Raw genomic sequence first — 19,715 nt, forward strand, 5'->3', positions numbered from 1 at the left:
TAAAAATTCCTACCCTCTAGGAACTTTTATTCTATCTTTTTTTTTTTTTTTTTTTTTTTTTTTTTAGTGTGCAAAAAAAAAAAATGAGTTGGGTTCAGATCAGAGTAATCTTCTCACCATAATTTAGTGAAAGTCAACCTGTGATACATAGACTGGGTTTTATACAAATGCATGCATGAGTGAATAAATGCACAAATGAGGCCCTGAAGGGACGTGTGGACATGGCCACCTAAGCTCTCATCACTGAGAGGGAAAACAAATAGAAACATGTCTGCTGAAAATGGATCTGTAACATCATTTTCCTGTGAAGATAAGGGAAAGCTGGATCTTTTACATTTCCTTAGTAAAAGTGTAAACCAAGCAGGCAGCAGAGTTAGGGAGAGAGAAAAAGGGAAGACCTACTTATGTGGGTAGGGAGTTGAAGCTAACTATCCTTGGCAAGGTATGAAAGCAAAGGAGAGTCCAGGAGGGTGGGCTGTTTGTCGAGTGTATAGGAAGGCTTTGTGGTACCCATTTGTGAGTCAACGCATGATACCCTAAGAGTTCTTCTCCTGGTCCAAAGAAAGTCCCTACTGGTTGAAATCCCTGAGATGCAAATGTCATTGTCAGGCTATGTTCCATGTCTTCTTTCCCAGGATTCTCCACCTTGGCTGTACCTCAAAATCAACAAAAAAACTTAAAAAAAAAAAAAACACCCAAAAAACACCTAAATATCTAGGCTCCCCTCCCAGTGAGTTCAAAACTTAGGTCTGGAAAAGGATCCAGATGTCTGTACTTTTTAGAGCTCCACAGTTGTTCCAAAGCACAACCCTCTCTAGCATGTGGCCCTACTTCCATTACTGTGTCTGCCTTGGGGAATGACGTAAATGCAGATGTAGATCCAGCAGTGGGAGAAGCACAACTTAAGTGGACAAAGCCCTTTCTTTTCCTGTCTCTCAGGCCCATTGTCATTGTTTGTGACTCCGCAGATCTGTCAAGGAGTTGCAGAGGGCAAAATCCTCCGGCTTCATAGAGTCTGGTAAAGAGTCAACAAGCCTTAGAATAATAGAATCCAAACGCCTTTGAATCATAGAATTTTAGAGGCAGAGAGGATATCAGAAGGCAGGTCCGACCTCTGAGCCCTATCAGTAGATTTTCACTGAGTGTGACCACTTTTTGTTCCTCTACCCCTCCCCCCACATACATACATAAATAAACAAATAAACAAATAAAGTTTCCCTGTATTGAATTGAAATCCCTCAGGGAGTTTACATGAGTGTAGACAATGGACACGTAAACAGAGAAGCCCAGGTCAGTGTGCCAAGTGCTTCAGTGCTGATCAAAGTGCTAGAGGAACACAGGGCAGTAAATGACTCATTTGGAAAGTGGAGGAAGAGGGTATTATCAGGGAAGGCTTCCCAGAGGAGGTAGAGGTTTCTGGGACTCTAGGTGCTTGACCTAAGGGCTCTGGATTCCTACCTTGCTCTTCTACCATCCCTTTCACTCCCTGGGGTTGAAAAGCAGACTTTGGTATTTGACACACCAAGTTTCACAGCCCAGCAGTGCCACTTGCTCAGCTACTGGACCTTCAGTGAATTATTAATCTTGGAGCCCAAGTCTCCTCATTTCTAAAACAGATAACAAGACCTGTCTCATTGTGGGGTCCTTACATAGTAAATAGCAGCTATAAAAGTGCCTAACGCAGTGCCAGCCATAGAGTAGATACTCAATGAATAGATGTGATTATTGTTGTAATTTTTGAAGTCCTTGGTTCATATAAAGCATGAGGAGAACGAGGTGTGTTAGTACCTGGACTGTCCAGAAGGCTTCCACTTCTTGTGAGATAGTGCCTGGGAAAATGTCAGCAGGTTCCATGAAGTTATCATACGGTTTGGGTGTTGTTAAGGGCTTGAGGGGCTTCAGGGAAAGCAAACTATGACAATCGCATGAGAGCGGAGAAGCAAGAACAGAAGACTACTGTTATCACATACTACTGCAGGGTTCTCTGTATTACAGTGCTGTGCTGCATTGCAGCCGCTGCCCACATGGTTTAAGGAGCTGAGCGCTTAGCGCAGAGCAAGAAGATATTACCTCCCATGACATCATTGTAATCCGTGACTCTGTAATTACTTGTTTGTCTCTATCCCTCAGAAGATAAACTCTGTAAGGTTGGGGATTTGGTATAGCTCGGTCATGGCTGTACTCCCAATCACTAGCACAGTGCGTGACCCACAAATGGTCATTCAAAGAGCAGTTGTTTAAAAAATGGATTTAATCCAAGGTGCTTTTGGTAAATCCAAAATGTAGGCTCGCCGTGACTTTCTCTTGGGTTTGTTTTCCTGCCGCCCTCCTTTAACTTACTCTTTTGTCCTCTGAGATCTTCTTGGGAGTCTAAATTTCGTGCGTAGCTCACACTACTTGGGCCCAACCTAACTCAAACGTGTCCCTTCACTTCTTTGCCTTTTGAAAGACAGGCCTGCCTGCAATCAAAGTATCTTTGTCTTAATGGAACTTTGGAGATCATCCAACCAACATGAATTTTCTGGATGGGGAAGCTAATGCTCTGAGAAGTTCACTGACTCTTCAGAGTCTTACAAGTCGTTGAGGCTCAGCTAGGAAGAAAGTTCTTGCCCCTGCTTTCAAATTTGGGGCTCTACCACTGCTCCAGGCTGCCCTGGTGTATGTAGCACCTCCAAGCTTGTGGTGAGGGTTCCATGTTCAGAAAGACTCACCCTGCCCTCCCTAGGCCCTTGCTCAAAGGGGTCCCCAAACCCAGGGTACATACCAAGCACAATGGTTAACACTGTGTGCTCCTGGGTCAGGCTTCCAGAATTCAAATGCTTATTTTTCTACTTATTAACTGTGCTCTTGGGCAAATTTATTTTAATGAGCTGAAATTGGCTTATCTGCAGAATGGGCATGATGATAATAGTACTTTCCTCACTATGAAGATTCAAAGAGGTGACACATGAAAAACAGCATCATTATGTTTTCCTCCTGTGATCCAAGTTCCAGTTGTGACAATCAAACTATCTAAGCAGCTGAGGTCACAAATTTCCTACTCTTGAAGTGCAGGGAATTTAGTTCCTGTGTTTCTTGGGGGGTGGGAGGGGAGCATTGCCACAGAGAGGCCTCTGCACTGCCCCTTGTCCCCTGTAGGCAGAGGAAGTACAGGAGAAGATGTGCTGCTCTTGGATTCGAGTGAAACGTTGGATCCAGTGCAGCCTGGCTGCACCTAAAATTTTAATGTAAATTGGCTGTGATGTCTGTGCAGGGGCCCAGATTTAGAAGCAGAGCGGGACGACTCTACCCAGGCTGGTGACAGGCCCGGAGCAGTGTTCCCATTGGAGAAAGTGGAGGGCGTAGCAGGAGGGAGAATTCACTCCGTCTGGCCTGGTGGCACTGTTTTATTAATGATCTGGAAGAGCAGAGGAACAGTGACTTTAATTAAATTTGCCAGTGATATTAAAAGATGTCAGGAGCCACTGCTGAGGACACAGACACCTTGCAGATGGCCCCGGGGGTGTTAGGAAAAGAATCCAGGAGAGAGATGAGAGGCTGTGAGCCGGGCTGGGGCTTCAGTTTAGCTTTGGAAGAGGAATGTGACATGGGGACAGAGGGTCATATGCAGAATATGCCCTAGGCCCCATCCTCTGTATCTGTGTCTGTTCTGTTTCCAGTAGGTTTCTAACTGATCTTCCTGCTCTGGTCTTGTCCCTCTTACAGCCGTCCTAAGCCCTTTAGCCAAATTGGTTTCTCTGAACTACAAATCAGACCATGTCATTCTCCTGTTTAATATCCTATCATTGACTTTTCACTGTCCCCAGGATACAATCCGACCTTCTCAGCCTGGCATATAAGACTTGCCATAAATTGAGTCCCCGCTACATGTCCAGTCTTCTGGACACTTATATTCTGCCCCTCCTGCCTCACGCTGAATTCCTTGTAATCCCATGCACACAGCGGGATTTTCCATGTCTCTGTATCTTTGCTTAGACTGTTCTTTTTGACTCGAATGCCCTTCCCACTTCCTTCCTTTCTTTCTTCTTTTTCCTTTTTTTTTTTTTGACTAAAGCTCACTCATGCTTGAAGACTCATTTCAGGGATCACCTCCTTCGGAATGCCTTCCTGACTCCCCAAGCTGGCTCAGTGCCCTCTTCATGTTCTTTCAGCTTTCTGCCCTTACCATCACATATTATAGTGAAAGTGAAGCAGGAGGCAAGACATGTTTTATTATTTGTGCAGCTATCTACCTTTGCTAGACCGCACCTTCGAAAGAGAACGTTGTGTCTTGTTTTTCATTTTGCCCTCAAGCAGCAGCTAATGCCAGGCCTGGCAAATCACTGGCTTTTGTTAATTTTTGTCAAACTGAACTTACGGAAGGAGAATATTCGGGTGGGAGACTGCATTGGGCAACCAGGACACCCCCAGTAAGCCTGGGGGCTAGATAACTTGACCAAGTGGCTAGTCTCTCCTGTTAGGGTGTGTGGGGCAGTCATGGCTTCTAAGTCCACAGAGGACTGGACTGGGGGTCATGGATGTTCTATCACAAAGTGGGACATCTTCGTACACTGGAATGCTTAAAAACCATACATTTTATGTCATCTGTGTGTGAGTTCTGGCTCTGCTACTTCCTTGCTTTATGCTCTCACTTAACTTAGTTTCTCAAAACGTAAAATAGGGATTAAAAATAGTACTAATCTCATAGGGATGTTATGAAGATTAACTGAGGAAGTACTTAGCATTACACCACAATAAATGCTTCTGAGTATTAACTACTATTATTAATATCTTCATTATTTGGGCGGCGGTTCTGGAAGTTTCAAGCTGAGTCGTATCCGAGTGTGCCTTAGGGCTGATTAAGAGCCTTCTGGAATGATTTGGGTATCTGAAGCGCTGGGGTGGACCCCCAGGAGGCTGGGATCTGTCTCAATTGGTATCTGGGGCTGGGCAATGGCACAAGAAAATGACCCTTGGCTTGATCATCAGAGGTGTCCCTCTCCCTCTAAAAATCTCAGAAAACATTTCCTGGCAGGGCTGGAAAGAACAACTGGGAATTCACAGGTCGTTTTCCACCTTCAATTCCAAAAACTTTGTGCAAGCATTTATTAGCCTTCTTCTTGCCTTGTTTTCTTTCATCCTTTCCTTCCGTTCATTTGTTTTCTCAGGGAAAAGTCTTCTTTAACTGGCCTCTGATTCTGACCACATGATAGCATATTTCCCATAGAAAACCTGTTGCCATAGGTATCTGTAAGGCTGAGGAGAACAAAACCTCCTTAGTTCTCCTGCTGGGCAAGAGAAGCAGGAGTCTTTGTCCCCATTAATCAGGATAATTCCATGTCCTTTGAGTGCAGCTGGCCAGCCCTCATCCCTAACCTGTGGATAGCCCACCTCCTTGGGGTTGGCTAACCCATCCATGCAGCTGCCACCTCTGGTCACCGTCTTGGCTCTTGATCAAAGAGCTGCTCCAGCTGTGCCCACCTTCTGTCTCCTCCTGCCTGGTGCTTATTAGAATCCACAAAATGTCAGGTTTTCAGAGGTCAAAGCAAGGTGCCAAGATTCTTCTCTGTCCATGTTTCTCCAGGGTGCCAAACCTGTGAATGGGGTCTCTGTGTATAGCACACATTATGGAACTTTGTCCACCTTTGAATATCGATGCTGGACATCACCCTCCTCTTCCACATTCATCCTCGTAACCTTTACTTTTCTGAGTGAGGTCAAAGCCCCAGACACCTGCTGTGATGACCCCCAGTACCTGGACTAATGGGGAATGTGGGCCTCAGCACTTGGCTGCCATTCTGGGGAATATGAAACCAAGTTAATCCCCAGAGCCCTTTGGGAGGAAGGCCTTCAAGATTACAGTATGCACCAAAGCATACTGTGTCCCAAAGAGAATTTGTCTTTGAGGACAAGCCTTGGGAATTTAAAGAGGTCCTACAGAGCCTCTAAAATCAAGTTAAGATTTGTTTATGAGATCTATACATTCTTTTTCTCAAACAAATGGCTATAATTCAGATCATAAAATGACTTTAAGAAGGCTGATGTCAGAATGTGTTAGTCTGCTCAGGCTGCCATAACAAAATCCCATAGACTGGGTGGCTTAAACAATAGAAGTGTATTTTCTCACAGTTCTGGAGGCTGAGATGTCCAAGATGTAAGTGCTGGCCAATTCGGTTTCTGGCGAGTGCTCTCTTCCTGGCTTGCAGATGGCCACTTTCTCACTGTGTCCTCACGTGGCAGAGCGAGATCTCTCTTCCTCTCCTTATAAGTCCAACAATACTGTCAGCTTAGGACCCCACCCTTATGTCCTCGTTAAACCTTAATTACCTCCTTTTTACCTCCATATCTTCCAATACAGTCACGTTGGGGCTTAGGGCTTCAAGGTATGAGTTGGTTGGGGGGGACACAATCCATATCACTGAGGAAACTTCCTTTCTGGCTGCGTTTATTTATTTCAGAAGCATACATTTACTGAGCAGCTACTGACTAACTAGTTAGGACACCATGATAAACAGAATAAACACAGTCTTTGCCTGTATGTCACTCAAGTTTAATGGATGAGTTCGACATTAAACATATAATCCCACAAATTCAAAGTTTATAAGTGTCATGAAGGAAAAGTAAAAGAGTGTGGTGAGAGGACATAACAGAGGGAGTTGACCATTTCGGGGGGTGAGGACAAGGTTTTCTGAGACAGTGACACTTAAGCTGCAATCTAAAGGGTTGTTGAGAGTTGGGGTACAAAGAAAAAACAGTCATTCCGGCATGTATAGGTGATGTCATGTGCAATGGTCCTGAGGTGAAAAATAACCTGATACGAAGTCCATTGTTGTTGAAAGGTAGTAAGAGGGAGAGTGCCGGGAGATGAAGGGGAAGAGGAGGAGGAAGATAGCTCCTGCAGGGCTTTGTAGGTCATGGGAAGGAATCTGGTCTTTATATTAAGAACAAGAGGAAACTACTGAAGGGTTTCAAACAGGGGAAGTGATAGCATAGGCTTCGGTTTTAAAAAAAAAGATGACTGTGGCTGTGTGAGGAAATGTGCAAAGAGAACAAACAGCAAGAGTTGGAGTGGTGAGTTCAGTCTGGTAGTTACTGCATAGGTTTATCAGGTTATGAGGAGTGATGGTGTTTTGGGCTGTGATGGTGGTGGTAGAGATGGAAGGAGAGTTGCTAGGATTTAGTGTTGATTGGATAAGGAGCAGGTGGGAGAAGAAAGCTTGCAGACTAACAAAGACCTGCCTTGTAGCACGAGTAACCGGGTGGGTGGAGATGCTATTTCCTGAGATGGGAAGCAGTGGAGAAGGAGGAGCAGGTAAGGAGAACAAGGACCTGACTCCTTTAAGGTGCTGTACAGGTGTGAATCAGCATTCTTCTGTTACTAAAAGTATCCCACATGTTTACAGCAGAGGGGGAAAATTGGCAAGTAGTTTTTTGTTTGTTGTTTTTAGCTATCGCATGGTTATTTGTATTCTCATTCTAGCTGAAGGAGGCAATGAGTGGAAAGATGACACTAGTTCCCGTTGAGTTTCTTTCCATGCTTCTGAATTTATGCTCACCTGTTAGTGCTTTGAGGCTAGGAGATGAGGCTATATTTCACCCCCAAATCTTGTCTACAGTTAAAAATAAAAACTTATTTGAGAGCCACTTGCACGTCTTATTAATAGTGATTTCTACCACTTGGCCCTCTTGATGTTTGGGTCTGGAATTTGAGTGGCTGACTGATCTTCGTTTTCCTGTAACTGGATACCGAAACGATTTCATAAGCATGTTTTGCTGGAGGGCTAAGGGATGCCGTGGACATAGCTTCCAGCGCTTCGGTGTAGCTACACTTTAGGTAGCATTCACTACAGAATTAACTCTCTTCATTTCCTAAGCAATCTCAGAACGATAGCTTACCTGCACAAGTTTTGCATGAGGGGAAGGAGATTTTCCCAAGTGGGCTCAATTGCACACAGACAACGTGTTCTGTTTTGGGGGTTATCTTATGATAACATGACAGTTCAATTCAGTATGCGCTCTTGTTAACCCATGTTATACAAGATTCTTGAGTATGATGATAGTCAGGTAGAGAAGGCAGAAAACCCTAGAAATAGTGTAAGTGGTTGAAAATTCCGATCATTCTTCGCCTGTTTTAAGCTGATTTTTGAGAACTCTCACAGATAACAGTAGGTTTGGGAGACAGGACGAGATGGGCATCGCTTGTTTCCATTACCAATATCCCCAGCTATTTTAAGCCATTCTTCAACTGAGTCTCCAGCAGACGGTCCTGAGGACAGACCAGCTATTTGTGCCTCCCACTAACATGCATTTTTCCAAGTGACAGACTGCCCCATATGGTAGTGCAATATGTCACTCGAGGTGAAATATCAGTTTGTATTGGTGGAAACCTGCCATTTGCACCTCTCTTTTCCTAATGCCTTTTCCTGCCTCTCTGATCTTTTTTAGGTCTCTGGCCTGTCAGGAGGACCATCGGTGCTGCAGTGGAAGCCAGCGGTTAAGTCTCGTGTATGGCGTGGTTAAGGTTGCAGCCTCTCACTTCTGCCTTCCTCCATTTTGGGCTGATTACCTTTGTGCTCTTCCTGAATGGTCTTCGGGCAGAGGCTGGTGGCTCAGGGGATGTGCCCAGCACAGGGCAGAACAATGAGTCCTGTTCTGGGTCATCAGACTGCAAGGAGGGTGTCATCTTACCAATCTGGTACCCGGAGAACCCTTCCCTCGGGGACAAGATTGCCAGGGTCATTGTTTACTTTGTGGCTCTGATATACATGTTCCTTGGGGTATCCATCATTGCCGACCGCTTCATGGCATCTATTGAAGTCATCACTTCTCAAGAGAGAGAGGTGACTATCAAAAAGCCCAATGGAGAGACAAGTACAACAACGATTCGGGTGTGGAACGAAACTGTCTCTAACCTGACCCTTATGGCCCTGGGTTCCTCTGCTCCTGAGATCCTCCTCTCTTTAATTGAGGTGTGTGGTCATGGGTTCATTGCTGGTGATCTGGGACCTTCTACCATCGTAGGCAGTGCAGCTTTCAACATGTTCATCATCATTGGCATCTGCGTCTACGTGATCCCCGATGGAGAGACTCGTAAGATCAAGCACCTGCGAGTCTTCTTCGTCACTGCCGCCTGGAGCATCTTTGCCTACATCTGGCTCTATATGATCCTGGCAGTCTTCTCTCCTGGTGTGGTCCAGGTTTGGGAAGGCCTCCTCACTCTCTTCTTTTTTCCAATATGTGTCCTTCTGGCCTGGGTGGCAGATAGGCGACTGCTCTTCTACAAATACATGCACAAAAGGTACCGCACAGATAAACACCGAGGAATTATCATAGAGACAGAGGGTGACCACCCCAAGGGCATTGAGATGGATGGAAAAATGATGAATTCCCACTTCCTTGATGGGAACCTGGTGCCCCTAGAAGGGAAGGAAGTGGATGAGTCCCGCAGGGAGATGATCCGGATTCTCAAGGATCTGAAGCAAAAACACCCAGAGAAGGACTTAGATCAGCTCGTAGAGATGGCCAACTACTATGCTCTTTCCCATCAACAGAAGAGCCGCGCCTTCTACCGGATCCAAGCCACCCGTATGATGACTGGCGCAGGCAATATCCTGAAGAAACATGCAGCAGAACAAGCCAAAAAGGCCTCCAGCATGAGTGAGGTACACACTGATGAGCCTGAGGATTTTGTCTCCAAGGTCTTCTTTGACCCATGCTCTTACCAGTGCCTGGAGAACTGCGGGGCCGTACTCCTGACAGTGGTAAGGAAAGGAGGGGACACATCCAAGACCATGTATGTGGACTACAAAACAGAGGATGGTTCTGCCAATGCAGGGGCTGACTATGAGTACACAGAGGGCACTGTGATTTTGAAGCCAGGAGAGACCCAGAAGGAGTTCTCTGTGGGCATCATTGACGATGACATTTTTGAGGAGGACGAACACTTCTTTGTGAGGTTGAGCAATGTCCGCATAGAGGAGGAGCAGCCAGAGGAGGGGATGTCTCCAACAATACTCAATTGTCTTCCCTTGCCTCGGGCTGTGCTGGTGTCCCCTTGTGTGGCCACAGTCACTATTTTGGATGATGACCATGCAGGCATCTTCACTTTTGAATGTGACACTATTCATATCAGTGAGAGTATCGGTGTCATGGAGGTCAAGGTTCTGCGGACATCAGGTGCCCGGGGCACAGTCATCGTCCCCTTTAGGACAGTAGAAGGGACAGCCAAGGGTGGTGGTGAGGATTTTGAAGACATGTATGGGGAGTTGGAGTTCAAGAATGATGAAACTGTGTAAGTAACCTTTCGGTATTCGGTCCCCCTCCATCCCTTGCCATCTCCTTCTATCCTTCTACACCCCTCTTTACAACTTTTCCTTGTATTTGTGTTAATGTCAAACTTTGGTTCCATCACAGGTGTGCAGGATCAGCAGACGCTACTGGCAAATTCTGCTTCCAAACTGTCCTTCAGTTTTCTCACTTTACATTGTTTCTGGGCAAGGAATCCTGTGGCAGGATCTAAGGACACAGATTTTGCCCACCAAAACTCAACGTGATGGCTGGTGGAGGTGTGGGGTGACACAAGTTTTGATACCAACTTTTGGAGAATTCTTGGGACTAAGCAAGAGCTAGGAGACCACTGGGATGTCTCCTTCATCCTCTCCTCAGACTAAGGGCTTATATGAGCTTTGAAGCCAGCCCTTTTCATTCTGAGACAGTGATAGCCCAATCAGGACATCCTCAAGAAAGCAATTGGCGTTAGCTTTTTTCCACCCAGTGCCATATTGCAGTTGTGTAACATGACAGATTTTAGGCACCTTTCCTTCAATTTTGAAATTACAAAATTGATTGAAACTTGGCAATCTGTTTAAATGCCCACAGGCTATTTCACGAGGCTTGCCCAGTCTAGGTGAGATGAGTCAGTATGGCTTGGGTACTGGATGTATCTTGGAGAAGCAGAGCTCCCAGGGCAGCAGCCACCTGTCTTTAGTCACAGGTCTAAACTCCAAAGTCTGGCTTAGCAGTGAAGGAGAAGCCTCTTAAGAATTGTGGAAGAAAATACATCTTCTGTGAGGTCATCTCTTTTTATAGTCCAGAATTCTCCTGCAATAGTTCTCAGGTCACTGCCCCATTTAGTCCTTGTCATACTGAGTATTGCACTTCTTTGGCCTCCATGACTCTAAGGCTTCCCTCCATTAAACCTTCTTGTGATGGGTGTTCTGTCCTTTTCTCAGATGGATAGCTTTGAAGAAGAAAGCAGAATTACTTTCCCCTGGATTCCCAGCTTATGAGAGGGTAGACTTTCCAGGGTGGCCAAGAAGGATGGGGATGAGAAAGGGGAAACTTGTCTCTGAATTCCTGCTCAGATCCACAAGCAAGAAGCAGTAGCAGGAGAAGGTGTGAAGAACAAAAGGGGGATATCAGAAGGAGGGATGAGAACATGCTAAAAATACTTTCAGTGGGAAATAAAACCATACAACTTCCAGAAGAGGGAAGGAAGGAGCTCATGGAAAAGGGGGTCCATAGAACCGAGAGAGAGGTATTATAGAAGTGCTTCTTCCCAGGTCCAGCCTTGGGACAGAGCTCAAAGGGGGTTGGGTTCTGATGACAACAGAGCTGAGTGAGTCATTAAGGGGACTCTGCTCTTGTCCTTCCTCAATTTCTTCCTGATAATGTGACTTTGGGCAAGTCATTTGGTCTCAGCTCTAGAACTAAACTGTCTCATCTGTAAAGTGAGAATAACGATACTTTTCTTGCTTAGAGGCAGGGTTGGATCTTCTTGTCGTTCCTCTTCGCTCTAGGATTTTCTGAACCATAGACATAGGTGCACAGTGTAGATCATATTTGCGCTAGCCAAAGATGGAACAGGGGATATTGTCTCCTGAAGTGAAATAGCCATTGACAAATTGATGTGTTAGAGCTCTGTTTAGTCATTTTGTTGGGAAGAATAGTCATTTGGTAATGTAAGTAGAAACCTGTGCCTTCTAGAGAATACTATCGTTTATATGTGCTCTGAAGGAGAGTGTTCATCCATACAAATGAAGGACAGGCCCTCTCTGGGAAGACAAACTCTGTGAAATTTCCTACACATTTATGCAATGTCAGTATATAAGAGCTTATTGTCAGGCGTTAAAGGACATCAAGACCACAGCATCGGCCATGACTTAACAGACATGCGGTGCCTCCTATTCAGTACCTACCTCCCGAGGGCACTGAAGGGGAGTTTTAGAGAGATCAGAGACTTGGCTTCCAGTTTCTTCGTCCCATTAATAATCAGTCATGCACCTAAGATTTCTGAATATGCTAAGCCTTCATATTTGTGTTTTCAGCTTGGATGATACCTCAGTATAAATATGCTTTATGAATGATCACTTCTGGGTGATATTGGTTCTAACTGTATGTCAGCCTCCCCATGACTGAAATTCTGATCCAGGTATTCTAGGGTTGGGTGAACAAGTCTGTGTTCCCATCTATTCCTTTGTTTTGTTTTTTAGACTTCAGTAGACTCAGACTACCCTTTTGGTCTTCCTCATTGCAGGAAAATGAGTTCAAAACTTGCTAGTCTCTCCTTACATCGCTTCCCTACACTTGATGCTTTAAATTGTAATTTTATAACTAGAGGCAGTATGATGTAGCAGAAAAACCAGGGACTCTAAATATTCTGGGTTAGGATTTTGGCTCTACTACTGATTTGATCATGTAGTTTGCGGGACTTATATTAATGTATGAGATTATTTTCTCATTGTCAGAATGGGGACAATAATGTCTCTCTTGCAGAGCAGTTATGATGATTCAAGATATTGTATATGATGTTCCTTGTACATGCTATACGCTTAGTAATTGAGGCCATTAATAGTATTAGTTTGGTACAAAAGTAATTGCAGTTTTTGCAGTTATTTTTAACCTTTTAAACTGCAATTACTTTTGCACCAACCTAATAATATCAATGAAATAGCAATATTCTTCAAAGATATCGTTAAGATGATCAGGTCACTTGGATCTGTATGTGACCCTATTAAGAAGCATGCTAGTTTTTTGGTTACCATGAGGATTCCTAATCTAAACTCATAAAATATTAGAACCAGAAAGGACCTTAGACTATCTTTGAGGCATGTTACTCAGATTTTAATGTGCTGATGAACCACCCAGGGATCTTGCTAAAATGCAGATTATGTTTCAAAAGGTCTAGAGGAAGGGCTTGAGATTTTGCATTTCTAATAAGCTCTTGATGCTGCTGGTCCCAACTTAGATTTGAAAGTCCCTAAAGCTCGTGACTAAACCATGAGACCCAGGAAGGAAAGTGGCTTTTCAAATGACTTACTTAATTGAGTCATGGATGCTTGCTTTCCAGTTCTACCTGAAGTTACAAGCTCCAGTCCAATTGAACTCGAGCTTAGCTAGAACCCAGTTCTTTCCTGAGACCCTGCCAATTGCAGTACTAATCTGGAAACTGGAAGTGAAACCCTCAGGGCACCTAGATGGAAGTTGTGTGATGTCGGGAACAAATCCACTTTCTAATCCTTCTCTCTTTGTGTAGTTTTATTTGCCTGCCAAGCCTCGTAGCGTTATCCATTTTGTCTTCACCAAACTCCTACATCTATTCAGGTTGAAGCCAAGCGTATGCTCTCTCAGTAACATTGGGTCCATGAATTCACTCATTTGGTTTTATGCTTTGCTTCTTCAAAGATGGTAGGATGGAAAAGCATGAAACTTTGGAGTCTGACAAACAGACGTGAGTTCTTCACTCACCAGCCGTGTAACTTTGAACAAGTCACTTCACTTGTCTGAGTCCCAGATATGTTGTTGGAATAATAGGAATAATAATATCTATCCTGCTGCGGTGTGACCAAGTGCTACATACAAACGCAAAGAAAATGCACTAACACCGTGCCTGCTCGTGAAGGTGCTCAGTCACTCAGTAAACATTCAATGTCATGGTAGGTACATTACTAGGTACTGGAGATAAATAAATAAGACAAGCTGGCAACTCAGCTCCCAAGGATCTTCTCTGGTGGAGAGGGTGGAGAGGACACCAGGGTTACAGACAAATCAAAACACGTGGGAGAAGTGCTATGGTTGAGATAAGTTCAATAAAAGAGGAATGAATTCTCCTTGCTGTGAGTATGGCACCACTAAAGGTTTTAAAGCAGCCTTCATTTATGGTGTAGTGGTGAAGAAGATGCCATGGGGGTGGGGACATGATTACTTTAAACCCACATTACAGTCAACTCTTGACATTTGGTAGGGATGCTATTGACAACTTCATGGTCTAGAAAAATCCCCACCTTTGTGACTACAGCACATCACGAGAATCGTGGCCTGCGAGCCTGCTGCCAGCAATAGCAAAACCGCACGGAGATGTGGGTTCTGCTGGCGCGTTAATCTCACTCACCAAACACGTGCCTGGCTCCTGTACCCCAGCCTCACAGCACGCCTCTGCAAAATAACAGATTATTGCAGCTGATGGACCTTTGGTGTTTCTAGGACTACTCAAAGTCACAGATGTCAAACATGTAAATGCCAAGATCGACTGTACTTAAATAGCACAGGCCTCCTTCGAAGAAGAATGGAATATTACCTATGCCACAGATTTCCCAATAAAATTAGGATGTTGAAGCTGGACAGTATCTGACCTCCCATTTTTACAAATTATGAAGCTGAGATTCAGAGAGGGAAAGTGACTTGTCCAAGACCACACAGCTGATGTGAGATAAAGTTGGAGTTGGAAAGGACTTTCTAAAGGCTATAGATTGGATATCTCCTCCTCCCTCTTTGAATTTTTTTCTTTTTCTTTTTACCCATCAGGAAAATGTTAACTTTGGAAAGAACATGGAAATTCTTGGGTGGAAGATGCTCTGGAAGTGCAAATCCAAGAGTATTATGTGACTAATGACTAAGAATAATAATGTATTATGGACTATTTTTAATCTCTTGGTTCACCTTGAGGCTGTTGAGGAAGGAAAACATTGAGCGGGTAGAAATAAAAAAAAAAAAAGCCCAAAACCTTTATTTTAATGATCTCTTACTGAGGAAAGGTGACAAGCGGAGCTGGGACATCTTTCAGGCAGTGCTGGCAGACAAAAACTAAGACCTTGTCCCATGAAATAATGAATTTTTTTCCAAAATGTTGCAGGCCATTCTCTTCCAGGGGTGCTTTCTCTGTAAAGTTTCAAACCCAAGTAATCTTTCCATCAGAATCTATAAAAATCTGGAGTGCTCCAGGGCACAATTTGCACATCCTCCAATTTGACTAAAACACAGGAGGCCTTTTCTTTTCCCTTTGGCTCAGCAAAGTGTTAGGATAGTGTCTTTCCTGCCACCAAGGGAGATTGTTTGCCTCCAGAATGTCTTTGCTGTGATTGAGAAAAGTTACAAGGTGCAAGCTTAGTAAGGGTGTGAGTTGGGTGGAGGTCGTGATAATTCTCCCTTAGCTGGCATCCCTCCCTTTCTCTTTTCTTCTGCCTTCAGTGCCTGACTTCTAGTAACAAAATCTCTCCCCAGCTTTAGGTAAAGAGTCAGTCACCAGGGCCCATGGCTTCATGGAAATCCCAGTGGAGCTATGTACTTGGCTCAGGGCTCCTGAAGGAGGGATTCCATATCTAAGCCAATTGTTGAATGGGGGAACGGAACAGTACAGTGGAACATTTCAAATAGGTTGTTCAACTACAATTCTCCCTCTTCTGGGTCCAAAGGAGTGACTCAAGACTACGTGGCCTTTTTAGCAAGAAGCCTTTGATATTTTGCCCACAAAGGCCCCATATCCCAATGATGTTTTTCTTTTCTTCTTAATTACTGAAATTACTGAAATCATTGTCAAAGATTATATCAAAGAAGGACATATTTCAACCCTAGGATCCGTAAAGCACCCAAGTCTACTTAAACCTTACAAGTCTGCAAAAATCTCCCAAAGTCCAGAGCCTTCCAGGTTAACTTGCTTTAGGCCTAAGGGTACAGTATCCCCTGGTAACACCCCCTCTACCTGATTCGGTCAGAGCATCCAGTGTGTCCAGCCTTGGTATTCTCATGTTGGTGTGCCCTCCAGAAAACGCAGTGTTACAGGGATGGAGATTCCACCAGGGAGAATGTTGGGATGGTTTTAGGAGAAAGGCACATTGTGATTGGAGATGATCACATGACTGTCCAGTCAGAAAATGAAACAGTCTTATCCTCAAAGCAGGTTCTCCTGTGCACTCCTTGGAGAGGTGCCAGTTGGGATACTGAAGGAGAGCCTGCCACGGCCTTGCTTCTTTTGTCTCGACTTCTGGCTCTTAAGGTCAAAGTTTCCTCATTCAGTCACAAGGGCGACAGAAAGGGACACTTGGGCCACGCGAGGTGGTTGAGTGGGGAGGACTCTTCCGAGTTGTCCAACCTGTCATCAGCTTCCCAGATGCATTGGGTGGTGCGTCAGCACTCACTGCTTGTCTACCCTTTGGCTGTTCCCCGTCAACTGCACAGGAAGGTAGAATTCAGAGCTCGGTCTTCAGCTTTTTCGAGGTGTTGTTTTCCTTTTTAAAAGAAAAACTAAGTTGTGCTTTGAGAACGCAGTAGGAAGCCCTGGCACAGAGTCAGTAGTTAGAGAGAGGCAACTCCTTGTTCTGCAAATAGAGCAAAGTCCCCCTATTTAACTTCTGTGCGCAGTCCAGAAGCATTTTGCAGGAATCAGTGCTTTGAGAGTTTCGCCAAATGACCATGAAGGAAAGCACATAGCAAACATTCTCAGCTGGCATGATCGTTATCATTCATAGGAATTATATTCCCACCACTCCCACCTACCAAGTACTCAAGTAGAGAACAAGATAAAATTGAAAGTGGAACTTATTCATTACGGAAAAATATGCTTTTATGAAAACGGAGTCATCACGAGGTATGTGCGTATAAGTCAGTCCAGCTGTACATGGCAGCATCCTGACCCTTTCTAGCTACGGGCCAGCAAGCATAGACACAACCTGGTTAAATAGTCCCGGCCTGAGCCCAGCTCACTTCCCACTGGGTGGTTAGGGCTCACGGAGAACCAGTTATTTATGATACAGACATTTCTCCCTAGTAGTCCATCTTTTTCAGAGCTCTTGGTCTTGATTTGTCTACCTTTTGGTTTTCTCCTCATGCAACCCACGAGTTCTCTTTGCGAACCCCACTACCACCTGCCCTCTCTTCCTGAGCTGTGGTGATGTGGGGTGTACTCTGTCACCGTCACTAGGGCTAACCATGGCCCTGGTTGCAGATTTTCAAATGCGTTCACTTTACTTTCCTGTTCATACCTTATTTGCCGTTTGTATACTCTTCTCTTACACTTACTCTCTTTTCTAAACATCCTCTGCTGCATCTTTCCTTTCTCTATTGCATTTGCTGCTGGTACTGCAGACACTGGTGCTGTGGTTTCCACTCCTGAAGGCTCACACGCAGTGCCTTCCTCCCCATTTCTGTTAGTCCTGTCTCCTCTTTTATTCTTATCCTATTCCCTATACCCCTTCCTCCACACTGTTGACGTCTGTACTTGGATTGCCTTCTGTCTGCTGTTTGATCTACAATTTCTTTTAGTGATCAAGAACAAGCTATGTAGCCCTTAAGAAAGCTTGTCATTTGGACAGAGAGCTAGTTCACGATAATTCCAAGAAGACTGATACCTCCCAGGAAGCAAACCACTCACTGCAGTACTCTTTTCTCCTTCACCACAAAGTGTTTGCCTGACTGTACATTAAGACAAGAAGGTTGAATTGTAGGGATCCAGCATAGCCTGGAACTGGTATCAGGAAACCAGCGGAGGCTGATGGAGCCCTAGGGACTACCTTCTCTTTCTGATGCTCTCCCTCCTGGGCCACGTGGAATCTGTCTCTTGGCATTTCCGCATCTCTCTGTGGCCATCTCCCTTACTGCTTCAAGCTTGCAATGATACCTCGTCGACCAGTAGTCCTATCTCATGGCTCCGTTCTCCATATATGCTTTCAGCTCCTACTTGGTTTTCTAGATCAGATTCTCAAGAGAGAGACTCTGATGGGTCCTCTCCACCCCTTTCCCCCCATCTTGGCCCTTTAACAGCCACTGGCTAGATGCATGTTGGTTGCCCTGTGTCAAGCCAAGCTCCTTCCACCCCAACAGTTAGTCAAGCCAAGCTCCTTCCACCCCTGGAGGGAGGGATGGAAAAAGGCACTTGCCATGGGGATTCCATGGTAAGCTTACCTCAGCAGTTGTGTCTATACATGGTGGGTAGTGTCACTTAGAAGGAAGTCATCTGTCACCTCAAAACTGACACAGCGTATGAGTTTGCAGTGTCTCAGAGAGAAGCACTGATTTTACGGTGGTCTGTTCTGAGGCAGTAGGCTGGAGAATAGGAGAAACAGCCCCCTCTGGAGCCCCCAGTCCTCTCAGATTCATCAAGCTAACCACAGACTCAGCAGCCAAGATTAAGCTGGACTCTGCCCAGATAAACCGAAAACATTCCGAGGGGCTGATGCTCGGTGACACAAATCTCAAGGCTACCAGGGTCATTTCTCCCCTTTACCCTCTTCTGCTCTGTCCTCTCCAGGACACTAGCGTCAGAAGTTAATCTGCTATCATTTTCAGGTGCACTATTTGTGTACTGAGTCACTTTCAAAGCCTATTTCTGGGTTTGGGTTTCCAGAGCAGCCCGTGTTGCAGACTGAGACAGAAAGGTTCCCTGCCACTCATGCTTACCAGGGATAGAATGGCAGCCCTTCCCACCCCTCCCCTCCCCTGCTGGACAGCCAGTCCGTTGGACTGAGCTGGAGCCAGCAGGCACCTCGTCTTTATCTTCGGGGCTGTCACTTGATGCCTTTCCAGGAATTCCTTGGAAGCCAGAGCATTCTCATCTCCAGGTGGCACAATGTGTGAGTCTGTCAGGTGCCCATGTCGCAGAGCACAGGGCTGGGGTGTAAAATAGGACTTCTTTTGTGTCACTTCCAGCCAGTCAGTAGTGGCTGTCCAGGGGGCCATCTTGGAAAGGATGGTTGAGGCTGTATCTGGGCTCAACTGTGGTTGTGAGCAAAAAACGACCAAATACCTGTCAGTGCTAGTTCAGGTGTGAGAGATGGAAAGAGCCTCATGGGATAAAGAGACAAGAGTCTCCATTTCACTCGGGGCATTAGCATGAAGTTGCCACGCTCTCTCCAATACTGGGCTAATCCTAATAGGAAAAACTCAGTAAATCACTCTTCTTCATCCTACATAACACAGAACCTTCTTGTATTCCCTGGATGAAGCCACAAGGACATAAATTCCCACTGGACACGTGAAGCAGATCATTTCCTTATTAGACCAGAATCTTCCAGAGACCCTGTTGACTTAATGGGTTTCATAAAGTTGACCAGCGGTTCCCAAGCTGATCCCTGCCACAGGCCATTTTACTCATCTGCCTCTCCTCCTAGAACCTGTGGTTTAGAAGATTACTAACTGAAAATTAATTAGAGTTCCTTTTTCCCCCCATAAAATACAGCAAAAGACACCTAGTGTTACAACAGTGAGTTAATATAATTCTAGCCAAAGCAGAGAGAAATGACATTTTAATTAACCTGTGTGGACTGTTCGAAGAACATATACTTTTTCTTTTGGAGGTTGGGGGAAAAGTAGAAGAAACATAGCCAAGGGCCAAGTTTCAAAGGAACTAACTGATGGAAAGTGCTTTGAAAATACTAGGCACTTGTTGTTTAAAGTTGTTTTGAAGACAGTGACCCCATGGGAGATCAGAACATTCTAGAGAACATGTGAGAGTATAGGGCACAGTG

At 44.9% G+C, this 19,715-nt stretch overlaps 1 protein-coding gene across 9 annotated transcripts in view; it reads left to right on the forward strand.

The window, feature by feature from the left end:
- The window catches only part of SLC8A3 (solute carrier family 8 member A3), a 165,587-nt gene that overhangs the window by 54,318 nt on the left and 91,554 nt on the right, over positions 1 to 19,715 (forward strand). For all 9 annotated transcript variants that reach the window (XM_033108235.1, XM_033108230.1, XM_033108232.1 and 6 more), the window contains one exon: positions 8,425 to 10,270. In XM_033108235.1, coding sequence (XP_032964126.1) covers positions 8,487 to 10,270 — 1,784 coding nt within the window. In that variant the 5' untranslated portion in view covers positions 8,425 to 8,486. The remainder of the gene's footprint in view (positions 1 to 8,424; positions 10,271 to 19,715) is intronic.

This window comes from Rhinolophus ferrumequinum, chromosome 6 (assembly GCF_004115265.2).
Source record: "Rhinolophus ferrumequinum isolate MPI-CBG mRhiFer1 chromosome 6, mRhiFer1_v1.p, whole genome shotgun sequence".
Classification (NCBI taxonomy): Eukaryota; Metazoa; Chordata; class Mammalia; order Chiroptera; family Rhinolophidae; genus Rhinolophus; species Rhinolophus ferrumequinum.